Raw genomic sequence first — 19,564 nt, forward strand, 5'->3', positions numbered from 1 at the left:
TATTTATTTACTTAAGAGCGACAGACACAGAGAGAAAGACAGATAGAGGGAGAGAGAGAATGGGCGCGCCAGGGCTTCCAGCCTCTGCAAACGAACTCCAGATGCATGCGCCCCCTTGTGCATCTGGCTAACGTCGGACCTGGGGAACTGAGCCTCGAACCGGGGTCCTTAGGCTTCACAGGCAATCGCTTAACTGCTAAGCCATCTCTCCAGCCCCTGAATTTTCTTTTTTAAAGACAAGGTGTCATGCAGTCCATCCAGGTCTCCCTTGAGCTTCCTATCTAGCTCTAAAGATGACCTTCATTCCTGACCCTTTTACCTCTACCTCCAAAGTGCTGAGATCACAGGCTTGTGTCACCAAGCCCTGGCTGGAGAGTCAAGTCTCAAATGGCACTAGTCTCACACATGTTATTCATACACTGAACTGACTCCAATAAAAACCATTCTAACAGAATATAAATTTAAAAAAAAAAACAATTAAATCAAGGCTGTTAATTTAAAAAGACATACAAACTTCCTTCTTAAAAGGCACTAGTGAACTGGAGAAGTAACTAAGCAGTTAAGGTGCTGGCCTGCAAAGCCTAATGACCTGGGTTCAATTCCCCAGTACCCACATAAAGCCAGATGCACAAAGTAGTGCAAGCATCTAGTGTTAATTTGCAGCAGCTGGAGGCCCTGGCACACCCATTCTCTCTCTCTCCTTGCAAATAAAAGATTTTTAAATTTAATTAATTTATATATTTGAGGCATAGAGAGAGAAAGAGAGCGAGCAAGTGAACACAAGCATAGGGCCTCTGGCCACTGCAGACAAACTGCAGACACACATGTCCCTTTGTGCATCTGGCCTTATGTGGGTCCTGGGGAACCGAACATGGATCCTTTGCCTTTGCTGACAAACACCTTAACTGCTAAGCCATCTCTCCAGTGCCTAAAATATTTCTTTAAAAAACCTACCATTGAGTGTTGGAATTAACTTGCCAAAAGTACATAATAAAGATAATGTGTGAATGAACATACATCTACACATATAATCATGTATGTGTCATAAAATAAAATGACTAAGAATGGGTGATAGGATTATAAATATAATCCTTTAAAATTCATAGAAAAATGAGCACCAATTTAATTCAAATGAAGTACTCCCTAGAATTGATCATGCAATTGCTAGCAACAGATGGAACTTTAAGGAAAAGGGGATCAACATGTAGGTACCATGTATAACAGCACTGTTAGCTTGAAGTGGACTCCTAGAAGCTGTCACATTTTTCAAGCATTTTCCATAAGAGGCAATTCAAGGTAGGGCAGATTAAGTCTCAATAAGCAACAGCCTTTATCCAATAAATATAAATCAAGTCTGGATTTAACTGAATTGCTTTCAATTATCACTAAGTACACGGTGAATTTCAAATTAAAAGTTTAATTAAAAGTTTTAATTAAAATGTTTTGAAGTAGCAAAGCTTTATTTATTTAACACTTTTAAATCAATGAAAATGTCAAGAACTGTTATGCACTCTATATCTTTTATGTTTTTTAAAATACTGTAATTTATATCACTTAGATAACTAAATAGCATAAAATTTAACCTATTATGAGCTTCATATTACTGATTAGTTTTGTTCATGTGTGTTTATAATTCTTTTTACTTTAATATTTTATATTAAAAACAAACAAGGTCGATTAACTGAGAAAATTGTGTTGCTAATGAAATAAATTTTGCACAACTCATAAGTGTGTCAAAACTTCCTCCTATGGATTTATCTGGAAGAATAGAAAGAACTGAAAGATGGCATCACTGAACAACAACTCTACAAGCAAGGAGGAATGAAGGCGAGACTGATGCCCTTCCTGAGAGGTCAAGCAGCAACTCCAAGCAGGAGGGCAGGCTCACATTTTGGCTCTTCCAGCGGCTGGTGTGTGATCTAGGGCAAGATTTTTTATTTGTCTTGGCCTCATTTTTCCTACATATCAAGTGGAGATAATATAGAGACAACAGTAATTCCCTTGCAGGGCTCTGAAATGGCCATACATACAGTGCTTAATGTAGTATAAAGCACTCAATGAATTATCATTTTGATAATAAGGTAATGTCCTTTGCAGTATAGAATCTATCTAGCATGTAAAGGAAAACAACTTACCAAATAATATCCATTCTCACATTACAGAAGAGTAATGAGGCAGAAAATTTTTAAAAGAATTAGATGCCAAAATGTTTGGCATATTTACAGCCATATAAATTTCATAATATCTGAAACCGCAAGTCCTCATTCTTATTTAATACATACTAATACCATAATAGTTAAAAATTGAATATTAACTGGGCATGGTGGTGCATGCCTTTAATCCCAGCACTCAGGAGGCAGAGGTAGGAGAATCACTGTGAGCTTGAGGCCACCCTGAGACTACATAGTGAATTCCAGGTCAGCCTGGACTATAGTGAAACTCTATCTCAAAAAAAAAAAAGCCCCAAGTGTTTTATTTTTAAATTTTTTAAAAAATTTATTAGAGAGAGAAAGAGAAAGAGAGAGAAAGAGAGAGAGAATGGGCACACCAGGGCCTCCAGCCACTGCAAACGAACTCCATATGCATGTACCACCTTGTGCATCTGGCTTACGTGGGTCCTGGGGAATCGAGCCTTGAACTGTGGTCCTTAGGTTTCACAGGCAAGCGCTTAACCACTAAGCCATCTCTCCAGTCCCTATTTTTAAATATTTGAAGCACAGGTTTTCATTCTTCCTTCAGTACATACAAGCTTCAAATTAAATTACTGATTATTTTACTTAGAAGTAAACATTTCTTGAGAGCAAAAATCCCCTATATAAAATATAGTTCTTATCAAAAAGTGAAAATGTTTCTTTTTCAATATTCCTCAGCCGCTTTATCCCTCGCTGACTATCAGCTGTACATCTACAAAGCACAGACCCTGCACTGAGGACTGGGGGTGCCCAACTGAGTCTCACTGTCCTGTTCTTCTAAACTAAGATTTAATGGAGAGAACAGAAATAAAAACAGTTACAATACTGTCAAGTATTAGGGACTACAAAACAAGAGCATTTACTCTGGCTTAGGGGGCTGTGGGTCAAATTCTTAATTCTGAGTAGCAGACAGAGAGAAGCGTGCATCAATTCTAGCACACAGGCAGTCATCCTCATTTAGACCAGACCGTTTCAGGAGTGCAAGACTTTCTAATGCCAATGACCATAATGCCCATCTGTGTTAGCTGAGGCATTTTCATGCTTGAATATTTTATATTCTTCTGATTAATTTAGGAAAAAGTAATTCTACACTTCAATTTCTTGAGTATTAACTTGAGTTTATAAGACTGTCATCTTAGTGGCTATATTAAATTTGCCCTTCAAAAAGAATATCTAGGGCTGGAGAGATGGTTTAGTGGTTAAGGTGTTTGCCTGCAAAGCCAAAGGAACCAGGTTCGAATCCCCAGGATCCATGTAAGCCAGATGCACAAGCTGGCACATGCAACTGGAGTTGGTTTGCAGTGGCTGGAGGCCCTGGCATGCCCATTCTGTCTGTCTCTCTTCCTCTCTGCTTGCAAACAAATAAATAAAATTTTTAAAAAAAGGAATATCTAATACACAAAGCAACAAAACAGGCTTACCAATCATATTATCCAGAGAAAGGTCTGGGAGCTTATTCTGTAGCACTCCTACAGGAATCCCACAGAAAGACACTGGTGAGTACAAAGGCGACACACCAGAACTACTGCAAAGACACAACAAATAAATTTTTACATTTTTAAAACCGGCATTACACACTAGAAACTCAAACTTTTAACTCCAGGTCAAGATTTTCAGCTTCTTAGTAGCATTTATTAATCTATAATTATAATATGTATAACCTATAATTGTAATAAAGGAGACACAGATCTGTCAGGTTTACCTGACTCCCTAATATTCTAATGCCTTGATTATGTCATTAAAAGTACTTTTTTTAAAACTGGCTCCATTATTTTTGTATGATTCTGATAACTTTTAAAAAGATGAATAGGAAACAACTAAAACAAAATCCTACACAGCATTTACCTGTTGCGTGAACTTCGAGTACACACGGCAGACTTGAGTTCCCATATCATGACCCTACCGTCGCTCACTATGAGGGCAGCGGCATTCTCATTGACAGGACAACACACCATACTGAAGGGACGGACAGTTTTTGTCACCCTGATTGCATCACACTGGCTTCGTAAATCATATGTAAGCTCCTGAACAGGATCTGGATCTAGACATAAAATTGTCTCCTTTTATAACTCGGTGAGTAGCTGCAGCAGATCATTACTACCTGTCTCAATTTAAATACAACCTCAACTACAAGGAAATGATTTCCTCAGTAGTGCAGACTGCCCAGACCAGCTATAGTTCACTTAATGCCTATATATGCAAGCTTAATCACTTAAAAAACAACTATGATCAAGACACCTTAAAAATTTGTTTTCGGGCTGGAGAGATGGCATAATGGTTAAAGTGCTTGCCTGCAAAGCCAAATGGCCTAGGTTGGATTCCCCAGGACCCACGTAAGCCAAATGCATAAGGTAGCAAATGTGTCTGGAGTTCGCTTGCAATGGCTGGAGGCCTTGCCCCTCCATTCTCTATCTGCCTCTCTATCTCTGCTTCTCTCTCTCTCTCTTAAGTAAATAAATAAAATATTTAAAAAACTGCTAAATAAAGGATACTTTGTAACAGAATCACTGGTGGGTTTCACACTACATAATGACTAGTGCAGTATAGACTATAATTTGCAGTAGTCCACAAGCCTGAAGACCTGTGCTTTATCTGATCATTTTTATCTATTTGTAGTCCTGTCAAAAAACATGGTTTGTATTCTCCAAAAGATTGACATGATAACTGAGTGTCCTGGAGACTTTCTGACCTGTCACTTTTTTTGATAACTCTCAACACAGAACAAGTCAAGGGTGTAACACTAAAGGCACACAACATTGGACTTGAACTGAAGACTCCCCAAAGTCCTGAGTTGTACACAGGAGGTACACACTAATTAACCTTGTCTGTACATCACTATAACCACATTCTAATACTTCCTCAAAGTAAGGATTTTCATCAATGTTATACCCTCACTGGCACTGTAACATAAACTAAGACAGTTCTAAAGGAAATATAGTTAATATCATGGTACTGTGAGATCTGAACTCACCTGGCTCGTCACTTGAAGTGGTGGAAATGCTATTGTAGGATCTTCGGACACGTAATGTTATACAACCATTTTCATGTAAGCAAAACAGACCATCACGCTGAAAGCAGGGTATTACCTTTAAATAGATAATATATTGATTCTTAAGCCCATATTTAAGAGTATGGGTAAAGAGTAGACTAAAAGAAATGCAAACACATATACAATCTAAACTTTCAAAGTAAAACAGCATTTTAATAACCCCTTTTTTTTAAGAAGGAAGGTTTTACGTTAATAATTCCAGGTTTTACATTCTCTCTTAGTGGGGAATATATAGAATCAGGATCAGGAAAAGTGCTGCACACAATCAACTCAGTGGAAAGAGGGCGTACAGGAGCTAGCGCTGCTTGTAAACCTCAAGCCCTCCCCCACTCTTAGCGCCCACTTCTTCCAGCCAAGCGCCACCTCTTAAAAGTTCCACAACTCCAATCTGCCCAACAGTGCCACCACCTAGGAAACAAGTGTTCAAACACACGAGCTTAGGAACAGCATTTCCTATGGAAGCCACAGCCTGCAAAAGGTGTCACGTTCTGTAGAGAATGGTAATAGGTTAGTTAGCTAAAGACAAACAAAGGTCCAGACATCCTGGCCTTTTTTCCCACCACGTTCATTTGACAAATATGGCTTTTACAAACAGTTCTGTCTCAGCAAAGTTTTCCATAACTATCAGAACAAAGAAATGTAAGTGATAAATGGGAAAAATGGACAACGAAATCAAAAAAGTTGTTGAAAGATGTCTGCCTGGGAGGAAGCAGCTGACCTAATCAAATTAAAGAATTATGCCTCTAGCTTAAAACAGAAAACACTTAGAATCTCAACGACGACTAAGCAAAGGCTCACTTGAAGAATACTCCTCTTCTCTCCATAGCAACAGATGACTGAAATGACATGCAGCAAACGCTGCACAACTGACCACACACGATGGCTCCAGCTCGGGCTCCTTGTGTACACTCAGAAAGCACAGGTGTGCAAGGTCCACTCCAGGTTTAAGGACCGTCTTCCTCAAATCCTTACGCTCTGGCTGTCCTCAACTAAGGAGGCTATGGGCATTCTTGTCCTCTGTATCAGACTTGTGTGAAAGTGAATGTCTCCGTCTGCAGATACTTCCTATGAGCTAGCTCTAGATCAGAACCTGACGTGGTTGAAAAGGCTATTGCAGGACCTTCAGACACGTAAGATATACAACCATTTTCACAGTTTCTCTCATAGAAAGTAACAGGAAAACAATCATGTAGACTCATTTGGTGTGAAGGCATCAAGACCACAAAAGGTGAGAGCCACTGGTCATGTTCCAAAAAGATTATTCCAATCATTAGGTTTTCTGAGAAAATTGATAGAAACTAACCTAAAATCTTCAACATTCCAATGCTTGCTCCTTTATAAAATTGTGCAGACAAAACAATAGTTCTGAAGTCTCATCTGTAGACAGCCAATCAGCCACTTCCGGTTTATGGAAGCCTTGCTACTCTGCTTGAATAACAAGTGGGATGTGTGATGTTTACTTTTACACAGGGATTTAATTCATTGAAGAGCTCAGCTTTTCACATTATACTGTTTTATAATGTTCAGTGGTCCTTCATGCTTAACTCACTTATCTCCAACTGGACTCTTGCCTCCTTGAGGGCAAAAATAAGCTTATATTTCTTACTTTTTTTTCCCTTTCATAAATGAATATACAGTAGGTATGTAGCAAGCATTCACATGTTGGACTATGTGAATGTTCTGAGCATCCAGTTTAGCCTGGGTCTTCTAAGCCCTTTGAACATAAAACACCACTACCCCATAAAGCTTACATTTTTGTTCTGTTCTTTTCTTTGTTTGAAACAAGTCTTGCTCTGAGCTAGTCCTGGCTGGTTTGGAACTCACTATGTAAACCAAACTAGCCTTATACTCACAGCAATCTTCCTGCCTCAGCCTTATAAGTAAAGAGACTATAGGCACAACCCACTATGTCTGGCTCCTATAAAGTTCAAAAAATATTTTGGAATTAATCAAAACAATTTCTAGGTAAATAAAACAAATTGAAAATGCAGAAAATAAGGAGTATAAAATAATGTTAATATTCCAATATAAAAGAGAAGGGAGAACCAAAGGTTATTTGCAAGATTCCAGTCTTGCTAAATAACATTCATAACTTTTGTATCACAGTTTATAACATACGGATACCTGCAGAAATGGGATGCCAGTTCTTTCGATTGCAATCACACCCACTGTTTGGTTCACCTCAAGGTCGAGGATTAAAATCTCTCGAGGATAGAGTAACAACATATGATTTCGTTTCGAGGGAAGATACGCCAGCTGGAGGCAATCATTGAGAGTCATGAACTCAGCACTGAAAAAGGATTAGGAGATGAGTCGGTGTCAATCAGCATGAAGGCTTGGCCTGTGTCAAGAACTAACAAAGAGTTTGATTTTGTACTCTCCACATAAAGACTGTCAATGAGAAGGAGCAACTATCTCCTAAAATGAGCAACATGGAATGGCATCTGAAACTTAAGACCTCTACTGATTGCTAGAATTCAAATTATGACAAAAACACTGCAGAACCTAGGAAGACAGCAGTGACACCGGGGAGAAAACTGGCGCAGCAGCATGAGCTTGAGGAGAAGATAAGTAGAAGTAGTGCACTGGCCTACACAAGAAGCTTTATCTCTATTTTGTAATTAGAAGTACTAGACGGCTAAAAAAAAGACTCTGCATTAAAGTAATTAAGACCCAGGAACCAGGAGTACTGGTCTACCTGCATGGCCTAGGACAGGTCTCTACCCACCCTTCTTTCATTACTTTTGCGTTGTCATAAATATTTTTTCAAATAAAGGTATTTTATCCCTGTACACCACTACATTTTCTTCTGCATAAAGATAACATGAAACTACAAAGACTGGGGGAAAAAAACTATTAAGAAATGCACAAAATAATTTCAGCAATTTTTTATTGTTGCCTATATTTAATCACAACCTTTTTGAATTTTCTGTTTTTTTAAAATTTGTTTATTTTTATTTATTTGAGAACAACAGACAGAGAGAGAAAGAGGCAGAGAGAGAGAAAAAGAGAGTGAGTGTGCGAGGGCCTCCAGCCACTGCAAACAATCTCCAGATGCATCTGCCACCTTGTGATCTGGCTTATGTGGGTCCTGGGGATTCAAGCCTCGAACCAAGGTCCTTAGGCTTCACAGGCAAGTGCTTAACCACTAAGCCACTTTGCCAGGGCCCACAACCTTTTCCTAAACATATAAAATATTTTTTATGGTGGCAAACTCCTTTAATCCCAGCACTTGGGAGTCAGAAGTAAAAGGATCACCATGAGTTTGAAGCTATTCTGAGACTACACAGTGAATTCCAGGTCATCCTGAGCTAGACTGAGATTCTACCTTGAAAGACCAAAACCAATTTTTATTTTTATTTATTATTAGAGACACAGAAAAGGGGGGGAAGGGGCAGGGAATGGGCATGCTAGGGCCTCTAGTCACTGCAAATGAACTCCAGACACATGAGCCACCTTGTGCATCTGGTTAACGTGAGTCCTGGGGAATCAAGCCTCGAACCTGGGTCCTTGGGCTTCACAGGCAAGTGCCTTAACTGCTAAGTCATCACTCCAGCCCAAATATATAAAATAGTCTATGTTGACATAATCTGATAAGTTCTGAAACTAAAAGGACTAGGAGACAGAGAGGAATCTGTGCTGCATTACATCCCAGTGGCTATTTCCTAGTTGGGGGATCCCAAGTAACACAATGTTGGGCTAGAATGTTCTCATCTGTAAGATGAGAACAGTGCAGCTATCAGGACTGCAGTAAGACTGTAGTTAAACAGATGTGAAAGCATTCGACCATTTCTTTTTGAAGGGATAATGAATGCATTTTTCCAATACTCAAGAAACACATGGTTCATATGACAAAAACCAAAAAGGTAAGTCATTAACTTAGGAAACTATTCAGCCTGCCAAATAATTATTTGCTTATTATTATAGGGAATCCACAAAGAACACAAAGCTCTCTTAACATACCTAATGAGCAATTTTAAAAATATTTGTAGTACAATTTATATTTTAGTGTCTATATTTCAGTCATTATCCTCAAAGTCTAAGCAGAATGATTTAACATATTAAAGATAAAGGTTATTTTTAAATGAGTGCCAGCAAAACTTGCCAAGCCAGTAAAAACATAAGATTATAGTTCTAGCAAAATGCATAAATATATTTGTAATACAAAAATATCAGAGCTGGGTGTGGTGGCACACGCCTTTAATCCCAGCACTTGGGAGGCAGAGGTAGGAGGATTGCTTTGAGTTCAAGGCCACCCTGAGACTCCATAGTGAATTCCAGGTCAGCCTGGGCTAGAGTGAGGCCCTACCTCGAAAAACCAAAAAAAAAAAAAAAAAAAAAAAATTAGTTACTTAAAATATTATTCAGTGGTGATTCCTTAAATAATAATATTCATTTTCTCAATGAGTGCTTATAAAGTATCAACAATTACATTAAGCAGCATTACTGTATCTAATTATCTGTGTAACAATCCTGAAATGCTTGAACTCCATTTCAGCCTGGCAGGGTGAAATCTGAACAAAGAAACTGTTGGGTCATACACTACACTCTCCTCAGAGTTCCGTTCTCACCCAGCTGGCAGATTCACCTGCATAAGAACCCAACATTCCCCTGGCTGCCCAGGCTGCACAGTACGTTAGGGAAGAAAATGTATCAAAATGAAAATCCAACTGTTCTCAAAATTTTGCATGTATTCAGTAACTGCAACTTTAAAGGATCTCACATCTTCAGAAGTAAAAATGAGAAGTGAAATCAGTGAGGAAGCCTAGTACAGATAGCAGAATGATGTTAAATGCAGCATCTCTTCAGAGAGACCTAAGAACATTTTTTCTAATTATAAATTTAAACTTAGAAATGAGAAAAGGTGAGTCAAAGAAGAAAGTCTATCTTGAAATAACTCCAAAAATGATACTTTCATAACTGACCAGAAGGATAAATGTTGTTGTTAGTCTTACACTTGTAACTCACCTAGGCTTTTCTTGAGTGATTAAAACTTTTACTTTATTAAGAGCCTTCTTGGCTCCTGTAGCTGCAGCCAGCTTATTGTGAGACGGGCTGGAGTGTGGGCTGGAAATATACACCTTTTTTCCAGGGCCTGAGGGAGGCTTGGACGGAGAAAAGTCTGAGATGAACACAATACCCTCGCTGGTGAGTACTATGAGAGAAACAAAACCCTGATCAAAGCTCAGTCAAGTTTAGTGGCATTTTATTTCAACACCATGTGAGAGCAGGATACTCAGCACAGTACTGGCAAGGTTAAAAAAGTCCTAACATGATGGGAATATCATACAGATTGAGGAAAAACAGGTGTCCATTACAATTCAGAAAGCTCCAAGCTGAGCTCCTAAGCAATGTCTGATATTAACAAGACACTATCAGGTTATTGGCAAAAAGAACAAATGTATGTTTGTTTCCAGAAAAGTCCCATACATAAACTTTCATTAAAACCTTTGCTCTTTACATCCACAACTTCAGAATCCAAACACATTTCAGAACACAAGATCCATACAGGAAGAACCCCTGTGGAAGAAGGTCTATGTATCTTAATTAGCAAGGTTCAAACTTTAGATCTACAAAGATATTAAATTCCTAAGACTAGCCTGAGCTGCTCAATCTAAATGAGTTATTTCTTCTCAATAATCAGCCTGAACCTTAGAATAAGTAAAGAGATTTTTTTTTTTCATTTTACATTTAAAACAGCAGAAAGCCAACAAAGGATTTTTGGCTATGAAACAAAGTATTTCAGCACCACATTTACTGGCACAAATTATGCCTTTTTATCATTTAAAAATAACATTCCAAAATACTGGGGCTAGGTGGGCAAGAAAACCTCACTCTACTCTGTCCTCACGGGGAGTGAAGCTGCTGCAGGCCCAGGGGCCAGAAAGAGTTGTAACAACCTGGCACATTCATGCAAGTAAATAAAACTTGTTGGATGCGGAGTTAACACAATCAAGCAGCTTAATGCCTTGGCTCCTTTTGGGTTCCAGAACCATCCTTCAAGGCCCCACTGGCTTCCCTTCTTTGTGCACCTCCCTCAGTGCTGCATGGGCCAGCCTGTCGCCAGCACTGGTGAGTGAACAAGTGAGCATGCACAAGTTCACATGAACCCTTATACACACAGCGAGGCTGAATACTCTGCACTGTAGTGACCTTCAAGACAAGCTTCCCGTGTTAACTTCGACTTGTCACGTTACACCTTCAACACAGACACACACACTCTCTCTCAGCAGATGTTGATGAATAAAACCTGAACTCTGAGCCATTCAAATACAGGGTAAGCATTCTTGACCACAGCCAATCCCCTTACTGCCTTCAAGCTTTTGGTCTTCATTAAGATGAAGTCTTTGGTCACTTAGTCCAATACAGCTTAGTAGCTCTTGGTCCCAATCTCTCTTCCTCCGCCACTCCTTCTGGCTTTATCTCTTTTTTTTTTAATATATAACAATCACTCAATATACTAGAATTCATTAATTCATTACATCCACATTTCTTCTCTGACCCCTCTTATTACAATGCTAACTATGAAGGCAGGAAGAACTCCATCTTGGTTTCCAGAATAGTAGTAATGGCTCAAGAAATACCTTCTGGGTGGCTGAATACCGAGTGATTTCTAAACAACAGAACCACATAACCATCTAATTAAAACAAATCTCAATTTTAGGTCATTTGAGTCATAAACTGTCAAAAACTCATGCTTTTGCAAAACTGCATGTGCAAAAAATACTTCCCTTGAACAAATCCTGTCCATTACATAAAGATAGTAGGTGGCTTATTTTTAAAGGGGGAACTTAATTTGCCTACAGACTAAGTGAAACTCTTGGTTCAAGTTCTTTAAAATCAAACTAAGTCCGAATTACACTGTCACATAATGCTCCTCATTATTCCAATACCATTCATAAGCTCAGCAGTGAATTCAGCAGATGCACAGCTGGCTGGAATACATGTTTCTCTACAGAAGTACCTGAACGTGGTATGGGTTATGGTGTACTGTGGGTATCAGGGCCTGCTGCTACGCAGAGCTGGCTTCCCCAACTTCAAGACGGGCAATGTGTACATGTCATACACGCAGCACACACCATGTAGGGCCCTGTGTAGCGCGCGTCCACAAGCAGACTTTACTCACAAGTCAGACGGGAGGGGTCGAAAGGGTCAAAAGAGAAAGAAAGGATGTTGTCAGCACAGCTCTTCTTCCATAGCCTGGTGCCGGTGTCGGCGTTCCAGAGCACGATGGAGCTGGGTGGGTGGACAGCGAGCAGCAGGTCCCTGCAGGCATCCTGACTCCACAGCCATTGCACATCTGCACGACCACAAGAAGTGAAAGAAGACACAGGACAGACCTCAGAAAACATCTACTTCAAAGTACTCGGTTATCATGTCCTTGACAGCTTTTCAAAACTAATTCTTAAAATCTTAATACTCTCCCCAAAATGAGACATATAGCATGCATCCCAAACTACTTTATGTGAAAATGAGTTGTTTGATCAAGAACTCAAGTAATGGTAGCAGAGGCCAGTAAGTTAAAAAGGAGACATAACGGGAAGAGAAAGGAAGGGAGGAGGATACTTAATAGGTTGATATTGTATATATGTAAGTACAATGATTGTAATGGGGAGGTAATATGATGGAGAATGAAATTTCAAAGGGGAAAGTGTGGGGGTGGGGAGGGAGGGAATTACCATGGGATATTTTATTATAATCATGGAAAATGTTAATAAAAATTTAAAAATTAAAAAAACTGCTAGAAAAGGATCAAATAAACATAATTTCAATAGTAAAAAAAAAGAACTCAAGTAACATAAACTTTAGAGGAAATAAAGGTCAGTTTGTAATTATTACTTAAAACAAGGAATTCTGTGTGAGAGATTTTCCTTTTCATTATCAAGATGCCACAGTTCTCTAATGCTTTTGTGAAACTACTTAGAAAGATTCAAGTTTTTCATGAATTTTCAAAATGTAAAGATACAGCTTAGTACCTAGCACAAAGGGATATATTCAATAAGTATTTTTAAAGTCATCAGTTAGAAACTCATTCCATGAGGAGAACTTTCTCAAGATTGCCCTGGTTTTGGTGAGGAACATAAAGAAGTTAACAACTTTTATGACAATGACAATGAGAACAGGGACTGGGTGGCGGCTCAGTGTGGAAAGCACTTGCCTCATAACAAGGCTCCAGCACCACATAAGTGCTAAGTGAGCACTGTGCTTTGTCTGCAATCTTGTTCGGCATGGGAGGTTAAGACAGGGTCCCTTGGGAAATATGGCTGGCTAGGCTTACTGTACAGGCGAGCCCTGGGCTCAAGTAAGAGACCCTGCCCTAGTAAAGAAGGTGAGAAGCTGGGCTGGAGAAATGGATTAATGGTTAAGCGCTTGCCTGTGAAGCCTAAGGACCCCAGTTGGAGGCTCAACTTCCCAGGACCCATGTTAGCCAGATGCACAAGGGGGCGCACATGTCTGGAGTTCGTTTGCTGTGGCTGGTAGTGTCTCTCTCTCTCTCTCTCTCTCTCTCTCTCCTCTCTCTCTCTGCTTGTCACTCTCAAATGAATAAATAAAAATAAAAATAAAATAAAATAAAAAGGTGAGAAGGGATCAAGGAAGATACCTGACATCAAACTGTATCCTCCACACCCATGTGATCATGCACAATACATGCATGCACACTGCACACACATATACACATAGAAAACGAGAATAACCTTTGTCCACCTCTTTCCACTGAAGTAAGCACTGGTAACTATCCCACAATAGCAGCTGGGCTTCAATTTAACTGTAGCAGCTCAAACTTCTCATTATATGAGACTGAGACTGAAGCTAAGAAGCTTCACTTCACCATTACAAATCATTAAGATTTAAGGGAACATGTCCAGAAGTGTATTGACAATGCCAACAAGATACGGAGGCCCAGAAGCAGCTAAAGGAGGCTGCTTACAACCTCCAACAGTCGGCTTCCATCCCCAGCACCCACATAAGCCAGATGCACAAGGTGGCACATGCATCTGGAGCTCGTTTGCAGTGGCAGGAGGTCCTGACGTGTCCATCCTCTCTAGTCTCTCTCTACTTGCAAATAAATAATAAATAAAAGTACTTAAAAAAGAAATACATACTTAAAATTATATCCGTAAGGCAGGTTAAACACCTTCAAAGACTTAACCTGGAAATGATGAAATCAAATGAATGGAGAACAAACCGCTCTGAGCAGAGCCTGCTCCTCACCCTGGACAGGCCTGACGTGCTCTTGGATCTCACACTGTGCCAGCCCCGCTGCTACGTCCCAGATGACAATCTTCCCGCTGACATCGGCAGAAGCTAAGCGCAAGCAATATGGTGAGCCAAGGTTATGGTGATAGTTTTCCCTGGCCCACTTGACCTAGTTATCAAGGAGAAATCACATCAAGTAAAAATTTGCATTGGATGACAATGTGTATCATTTTCAGAAAACATCCCCAAATCCATACTACATTTTTTATTATAAATTAAAAAAAAAACTTATTATAAAGCCTTTAGTTAGGATAAACAGGAAACTAATTTTCATGATGAAATTAAGCCACTTTTATTTTTAAATGTTACACTTAAATTTCATTGTTAATAAAAAAATTTGAAGGTGCATGCCTTTAATCCCAGCACTTGGGAGGCACAGGAAGGAGGATCGCTCTGAGTTTGAGGCTACCCTGAGACTCCATGGTGAATTCCAGGTCAGCCTGGGCTAGAGTGAGACCCTATCTGGAAAAACCAAAAAAACAAAAAAAAAAATTGAAAGAAAAAAATTATTTCAAATATCACAATATCCATGCCTTTAATGTGAAAGTGTGAAATCAGATAAATTAAAAAAAAATAGAAAGAAAGAAAGAAAACCTCCAGAACACCTTGTTAAACACCAGAACATTTTGGAACTTAGTTTTTCTAAAATATAATTGTGTCAAATCATCTAAAACCACCAGCTGCTAAGAAGAATATTTTTCTGCATTCTCGTCTAGGTAGAATAAAACAGCCTAGAGACAAAAAATTTATACAGGGAAAAATAGAACACAAGCAAAAAACAAAACAAAACAAAACAAAAAAAAACCACCTCTGGCTGTCCTCCTTCATAAAACGTTACACTTTTTCCTCCAAACAGTTTATGCCTTATACCTCCGGCAACATTAACATTCTTAGTAAAGCTGGGCTGGGTGGTTTTCTATGTCCCTGGTGCTCTGGAGGCTGAGAGAAGATCATAAGCTGCCCTAGCCCACAGGGCTGAGTTCAAGACTAGCCCAAGTAGCTCAGTAGCACCTATCTCAGTTTGTTTTAAGAAAACTGGCACACCAGGGCCTCAGTCACTGCAATCGAACTTCAGATGTCTGTATCTCCTAGTGCGCATGTGCGACCTCGTACCTGTGTCACCTCTGTGCATCTGGCTTACGTGGGCTCTCAAGAGAAATCGAACACTGGTCCTTAGGACTCGCAGACAAGCATCCTAACCACTAAGCCATCTCTCCAGCCCTCAAATTTTTTAAAAAGTAAAATAAGCACTGGGATGTAGCTCAGTGGTACAGTAGTTGCCTAGCATGCACCTGACCAATACCACAAACATATATGAGAATAAAATTCTACCGGATCTCTAGGGCAGATCTAATTAAATTCTTGAACAATGAGTACTCACAGAGTAAGAGACATATACCATAATTCTTTATAATTCTTTTATGAGCTAGGACCTTCCCTGGCCACTCCTCTTGTGGTCACGTTACCCTTTCCTCTATCTCAGCATCCCATTCAAAGCATTTTACTGAGGGTGTTTTAGTTATCACCCCTGTGGACTCTCAGATCCACAGGGCAGAGCACGTAGATCATAGCATTGTGCCCAAACATCGTTCAGTGTGTGCTTGATGGATGGACTTAAACATCACAAATATATACAAAACAACATACATGGATGTATATACCTATGCATACATAATGTTTAAGCTGGAAAGTAAATTAACAAGTTGTAATAATACTTATGCAAAAGAGACAAAAGTTTTCTGTACACTAATTTTAATTTTACTAATCCTTAATGTTTAATCTTCTCAGGCAAAGTTATTTTTAATAAAATATGGATGTGCATACATGTTTATAAATGAATATACTTCTTAATCATTGTATGCACCCAGGTGTACAAAATAACTGTTCTCATATGAAGCACTTTGAAATAGGAATTGCCTACCGGCTGGTATTTGTAACAATGACTCCTGACAGTGATCACTACAAGGTTTGTCATGTTTGCCTCTTATACAGCCCGTCTGTGCCTTCGCCTAAGTTTAGGACCTTAGAGTTTTCTGTCAAAATTACAAGGTGATCCCACTCTCTACAGTCCTGTTTTCTCCAACAGATCCGCCACTGCTTCTGGAGTGTTTTTTTCTAAGATGTGAGTGGTCTATGTCCACCTTCTAGGTAAAACTTCAACTTCTGTGGGGATGTGGCTCAGCTGACAGAGTGTGTGTCTAGTACACATGAGGTCCTGGCTTCAATCTCCAGCACCACAGATACTGGGTTTGGTGGTGCTCCCCTACAATCTCAGCATGGAGAAGGAGAGGCAGGAGGATGAGAAGTTTAAGGTCATTAATGGCTACATGGTGAGTTCAAGGTCAGGCCTACATGAGACCGTATTTAAAAAAAAAAAAAAAAAAAAAAAAAACAAGCTCCAAAGACAGCTAAACCTTTGAGTCTGCCTGTTCTTTCATTTCTCCTTCATGTATTTATGTGGTTTTAGCCATTGCCATGGTACACCACTGACTTCTGCATCATATTCCCCTTTCCTGCAATGCCTCACCCCTGACTCTTCACTCAGCTGTTTTTTTGCAAGTACCTAAACAGGAAAGGTCTTGTGACCTTCCTCTTACCCCTTCCACTGGGCAATATGCAGCTCCTTTTTCTTCCCAAAGAATATTCAAGCAAGTCTCACTTCACTGCGGATACTATTTTCAAGAAAAAATTGCCTCAAGTGTTTCATCTTTATATTCTTAGTACATACTAATTGCTCAAAACCAATGACCCACAGCTTTAACATGCCTTTAAAGTGACATTTAATACTGCATTCTAGATTTAAATGTTAAGTCTACAGATCTAAATTTTAGTCATGTATGTGTAAGTGTGTGTGTGTGTGTGTGTGCCTGCATGTACATGCATATGTGTATTAGGCATCCTCAAATAACTGTACTGAAAGGCTATGCAACATTTACACCTATGACTTAATGAGAACCTAGTGATGAGTTAATGTTTACACTGTGTCCTGTGGGGCTAAAGTGAGGCTTCACTTACCTTAACAACATCAGCTTTGTGCTTCTCTAAAACTTGAAGAGTTTGGGCAGTATTGGAATCGATCACTACCACAAGGGAATGACAGCCATAAGCGATTAAACCTTGCCATCCCCTAACGAAAAAACAGTGTTAGACTTCAAATACAGAATGAAGAAAATCTCTCTGTTGGCAATAACAAATAAATCTAATTCACAAGTACCACAATTAATAACATTAAAGTCAACACATGTGACACTGCTCCAATCACATAAAAGGTTTAGCTAAGCTCACAAATACTTGAGATTCACTTTTCCCTCAGATATAAAAAGGTTCTGGGCTGGGGAGATGGCTTTGCCGTTAAGCACTTGCTTGTGAAGCCTAAGGACCCCAGTTAGAGGCTTGATTCCCCAACACCCACATAAGCCAGATGCACAAGGGGGTGCATGCATCTGGAGTTCGTTTGCAGTGGCTGCAGGCCCTAGCACACCCATTCTCTCTGTCTGCCTCTTTCTCTCTCTGTTGCTCTGAAATAAATAAATAAAAATAAACAAAAACATTTTTTAAAAAAGGTTCTAAGAGATACGGACATAGAGCTATGAGGATGTATATAAACCAACACTGCTGTCTTTGTAGACACATTCCTAGTCTCATTCAACTTCCAATAACATCAATTTTGTTTGTTTTTCCTTCAACACAAGACCCTCCCTCAATGTGCTTGGGACAAACATCTATAACCTGTCTTGGTCCTACCAAAGGGGAAGGGAGGGGGAGTTTCAGTTCTCGTGGCAACAATCCCCACTCCACGGCTTGAGAATTTTGCTTTATGTTCCTTCAGTTACTACTTTTCAGAGCTGCCGCGCTACCTGACTGTGAAAAGACAGAGAATGGGGGAGGGGGGGCGTGTCAATCTGTTGCAGCTAGGCAATGTCCTCCCCAGGAAGAGGTCGGGGTGAGAGCAGGTGAGGGACCTGACCCATGACCGACACCAGTCTGGGACCCTGTTGGGTTGAGTGTGCGTGACAAAAGAGGCCTATGAGAGAAAGAGAAAGAAAGGTCCGATCGGGGAAAGGAAGGGGACAGGGAGCGAAGTCCTGGGACATCCAGGCTGGGGGAGAGAGTGGACATGGGGGCCCGGGGCGTGAACGGGCCGAGGATAGGAGGCAAATGGACCTGCACGGGGCAGGGGGGGGGGGTCCCTCCCGCGCGGGGCATCCCCTACTTCTCTCGTGACAACAACAAGACCGTCTCATCGGAAAGGAAAACGTGACGGCGCTCGGGCGGCGCCCTGTCCGGAGAGGCCACAGGAAGCCCGCAGTTGAACTTCTTGCCCTTCCCCTCTCCAACTCCGGGCCCACCCCGGAAGCCCGGCGCCCTCACCAGTCCACCGCCGCCTTGTTGTGCGCGCTGAGGGCCCCGGTGAGGGTGCGCGCCGACACCTTGAAGTTCACCGTGTAGGGTAACATCGCGGCGGAGGGCCACCGGGAAGCGGCTGACACCGCGCTTCCGGCCCGCAGTCCCGGGAGCCCCCGTAGGCGCCGCGCTCAAGTTCCGCCGGATGCAGGGTCCCAGCGCTCACGCCTTCCGCCGGCTTCACGATCCGACGCTCTTTGGTTCCGCCTTCCCCAGAGTTCCGAAGCTCGTGAGCTTCCACTGTTCCAAGGGCGGCTGGGGCTAAGCATGGAGAAAAAAAAAAAAAAAGAGAGAGAGATGCAGTTCCCAGCCGTCTCTGCAAAATCTGAGAAATAGGCCCGTGAAAAGTCATGAAAAGCTAAGATAAAAGTCCCACTTTGCCTTTGGTCTGTTAATTTGGGACAATCACCAGTGATAGGCCCAGTTGTCCCCACTGAGGGATGGACAGGTGGAAACACAAAGTCATTGCGCTTCTGGAATTTACATTCATATAAGTGGATGGATGACATGAATGAATAAATGAACGAACGAACTAATGAATGAAAATCAGAGTGAGTGCACCAAATAACCAAATTTAAACATTTCATAAAACAAACCCTGATCTTGTCTCTCCAGCCCCAAGGAATACTCTTTTTTTTTTTTTTTAGGTAGCGTCTCATTC

At 40.5% G+C, this 19,564-nt stretch overlaps 1 protein-coding gene across 1 annotated transcript in view; it reads right to left on the reverse strand.

The window, feature by feature from the left end:
- Wdr11 (WD repeat domain 11) overlaps positions 1 to 19,013 on the reverse strand; it is a 67,988-nt gene extending 48,975 nt beyond the window's left edge. The window contains exons 1-9 of the mRNA XM_004659290.3: positions 18,871 to 19,013; positions 17,515 to 17,626; positions 14,455 to 14,608; positions 12,368 to 12,541; positions 10,210 to 10,396; positions 7,366 to 7,531; positions 5,164 to 5,278; positions 4,038 to 4,233; positions 3,614 to 3,717 (exon numbers count right to left, since the gene is read on the reverse strand). Of these exons, the coding sequence (XP_004659347.2) occupies positions 3,614 to 3,717; positions 4,038 to 4,233; positions 5,164 to 5,278; positions 7,366 to 7,531; positions 10,210 to 10,396; positions 12,368 to 12,541; positions 14,455 to 14,608; positions 17,515 to 17,626; positions 18,871 to 18,956 (1,294 nt within the window). The 5' untranslated portion in view covers positions 18,957 to 19,013. The remainder of the gene's footprint in view (positions 1 to 3,613; positions 3,718 to 4,037; positions 4,234 to 5,163; positions 5,279 to 7,365; positions 7,532 to 10,209; positions 10,397 to 12,367; positions 12,542 to 14,454; positions 14,609 to 17,514; positions 17,627 to 18,870) is intronic.
- Positions 19,014 to 19,564: the final 551 nt, after the last annotated feature.

Source organism: Jaculus jaculus, chromosome 1, assembly GCF_020740685.1.
Source record: "Jaculus jaculus isolate mJacJac1 chromosome 1, mJacJac1.mat.Y.cur, whole genome shotgun sequence".
Taxonomy (NCBI): domain Eukaryota; kingdom Metazoa; phylum Chordata; class Mammalia; order Rodentia; family Dipodidae; genus Jaculus; species Jaculus jaculus.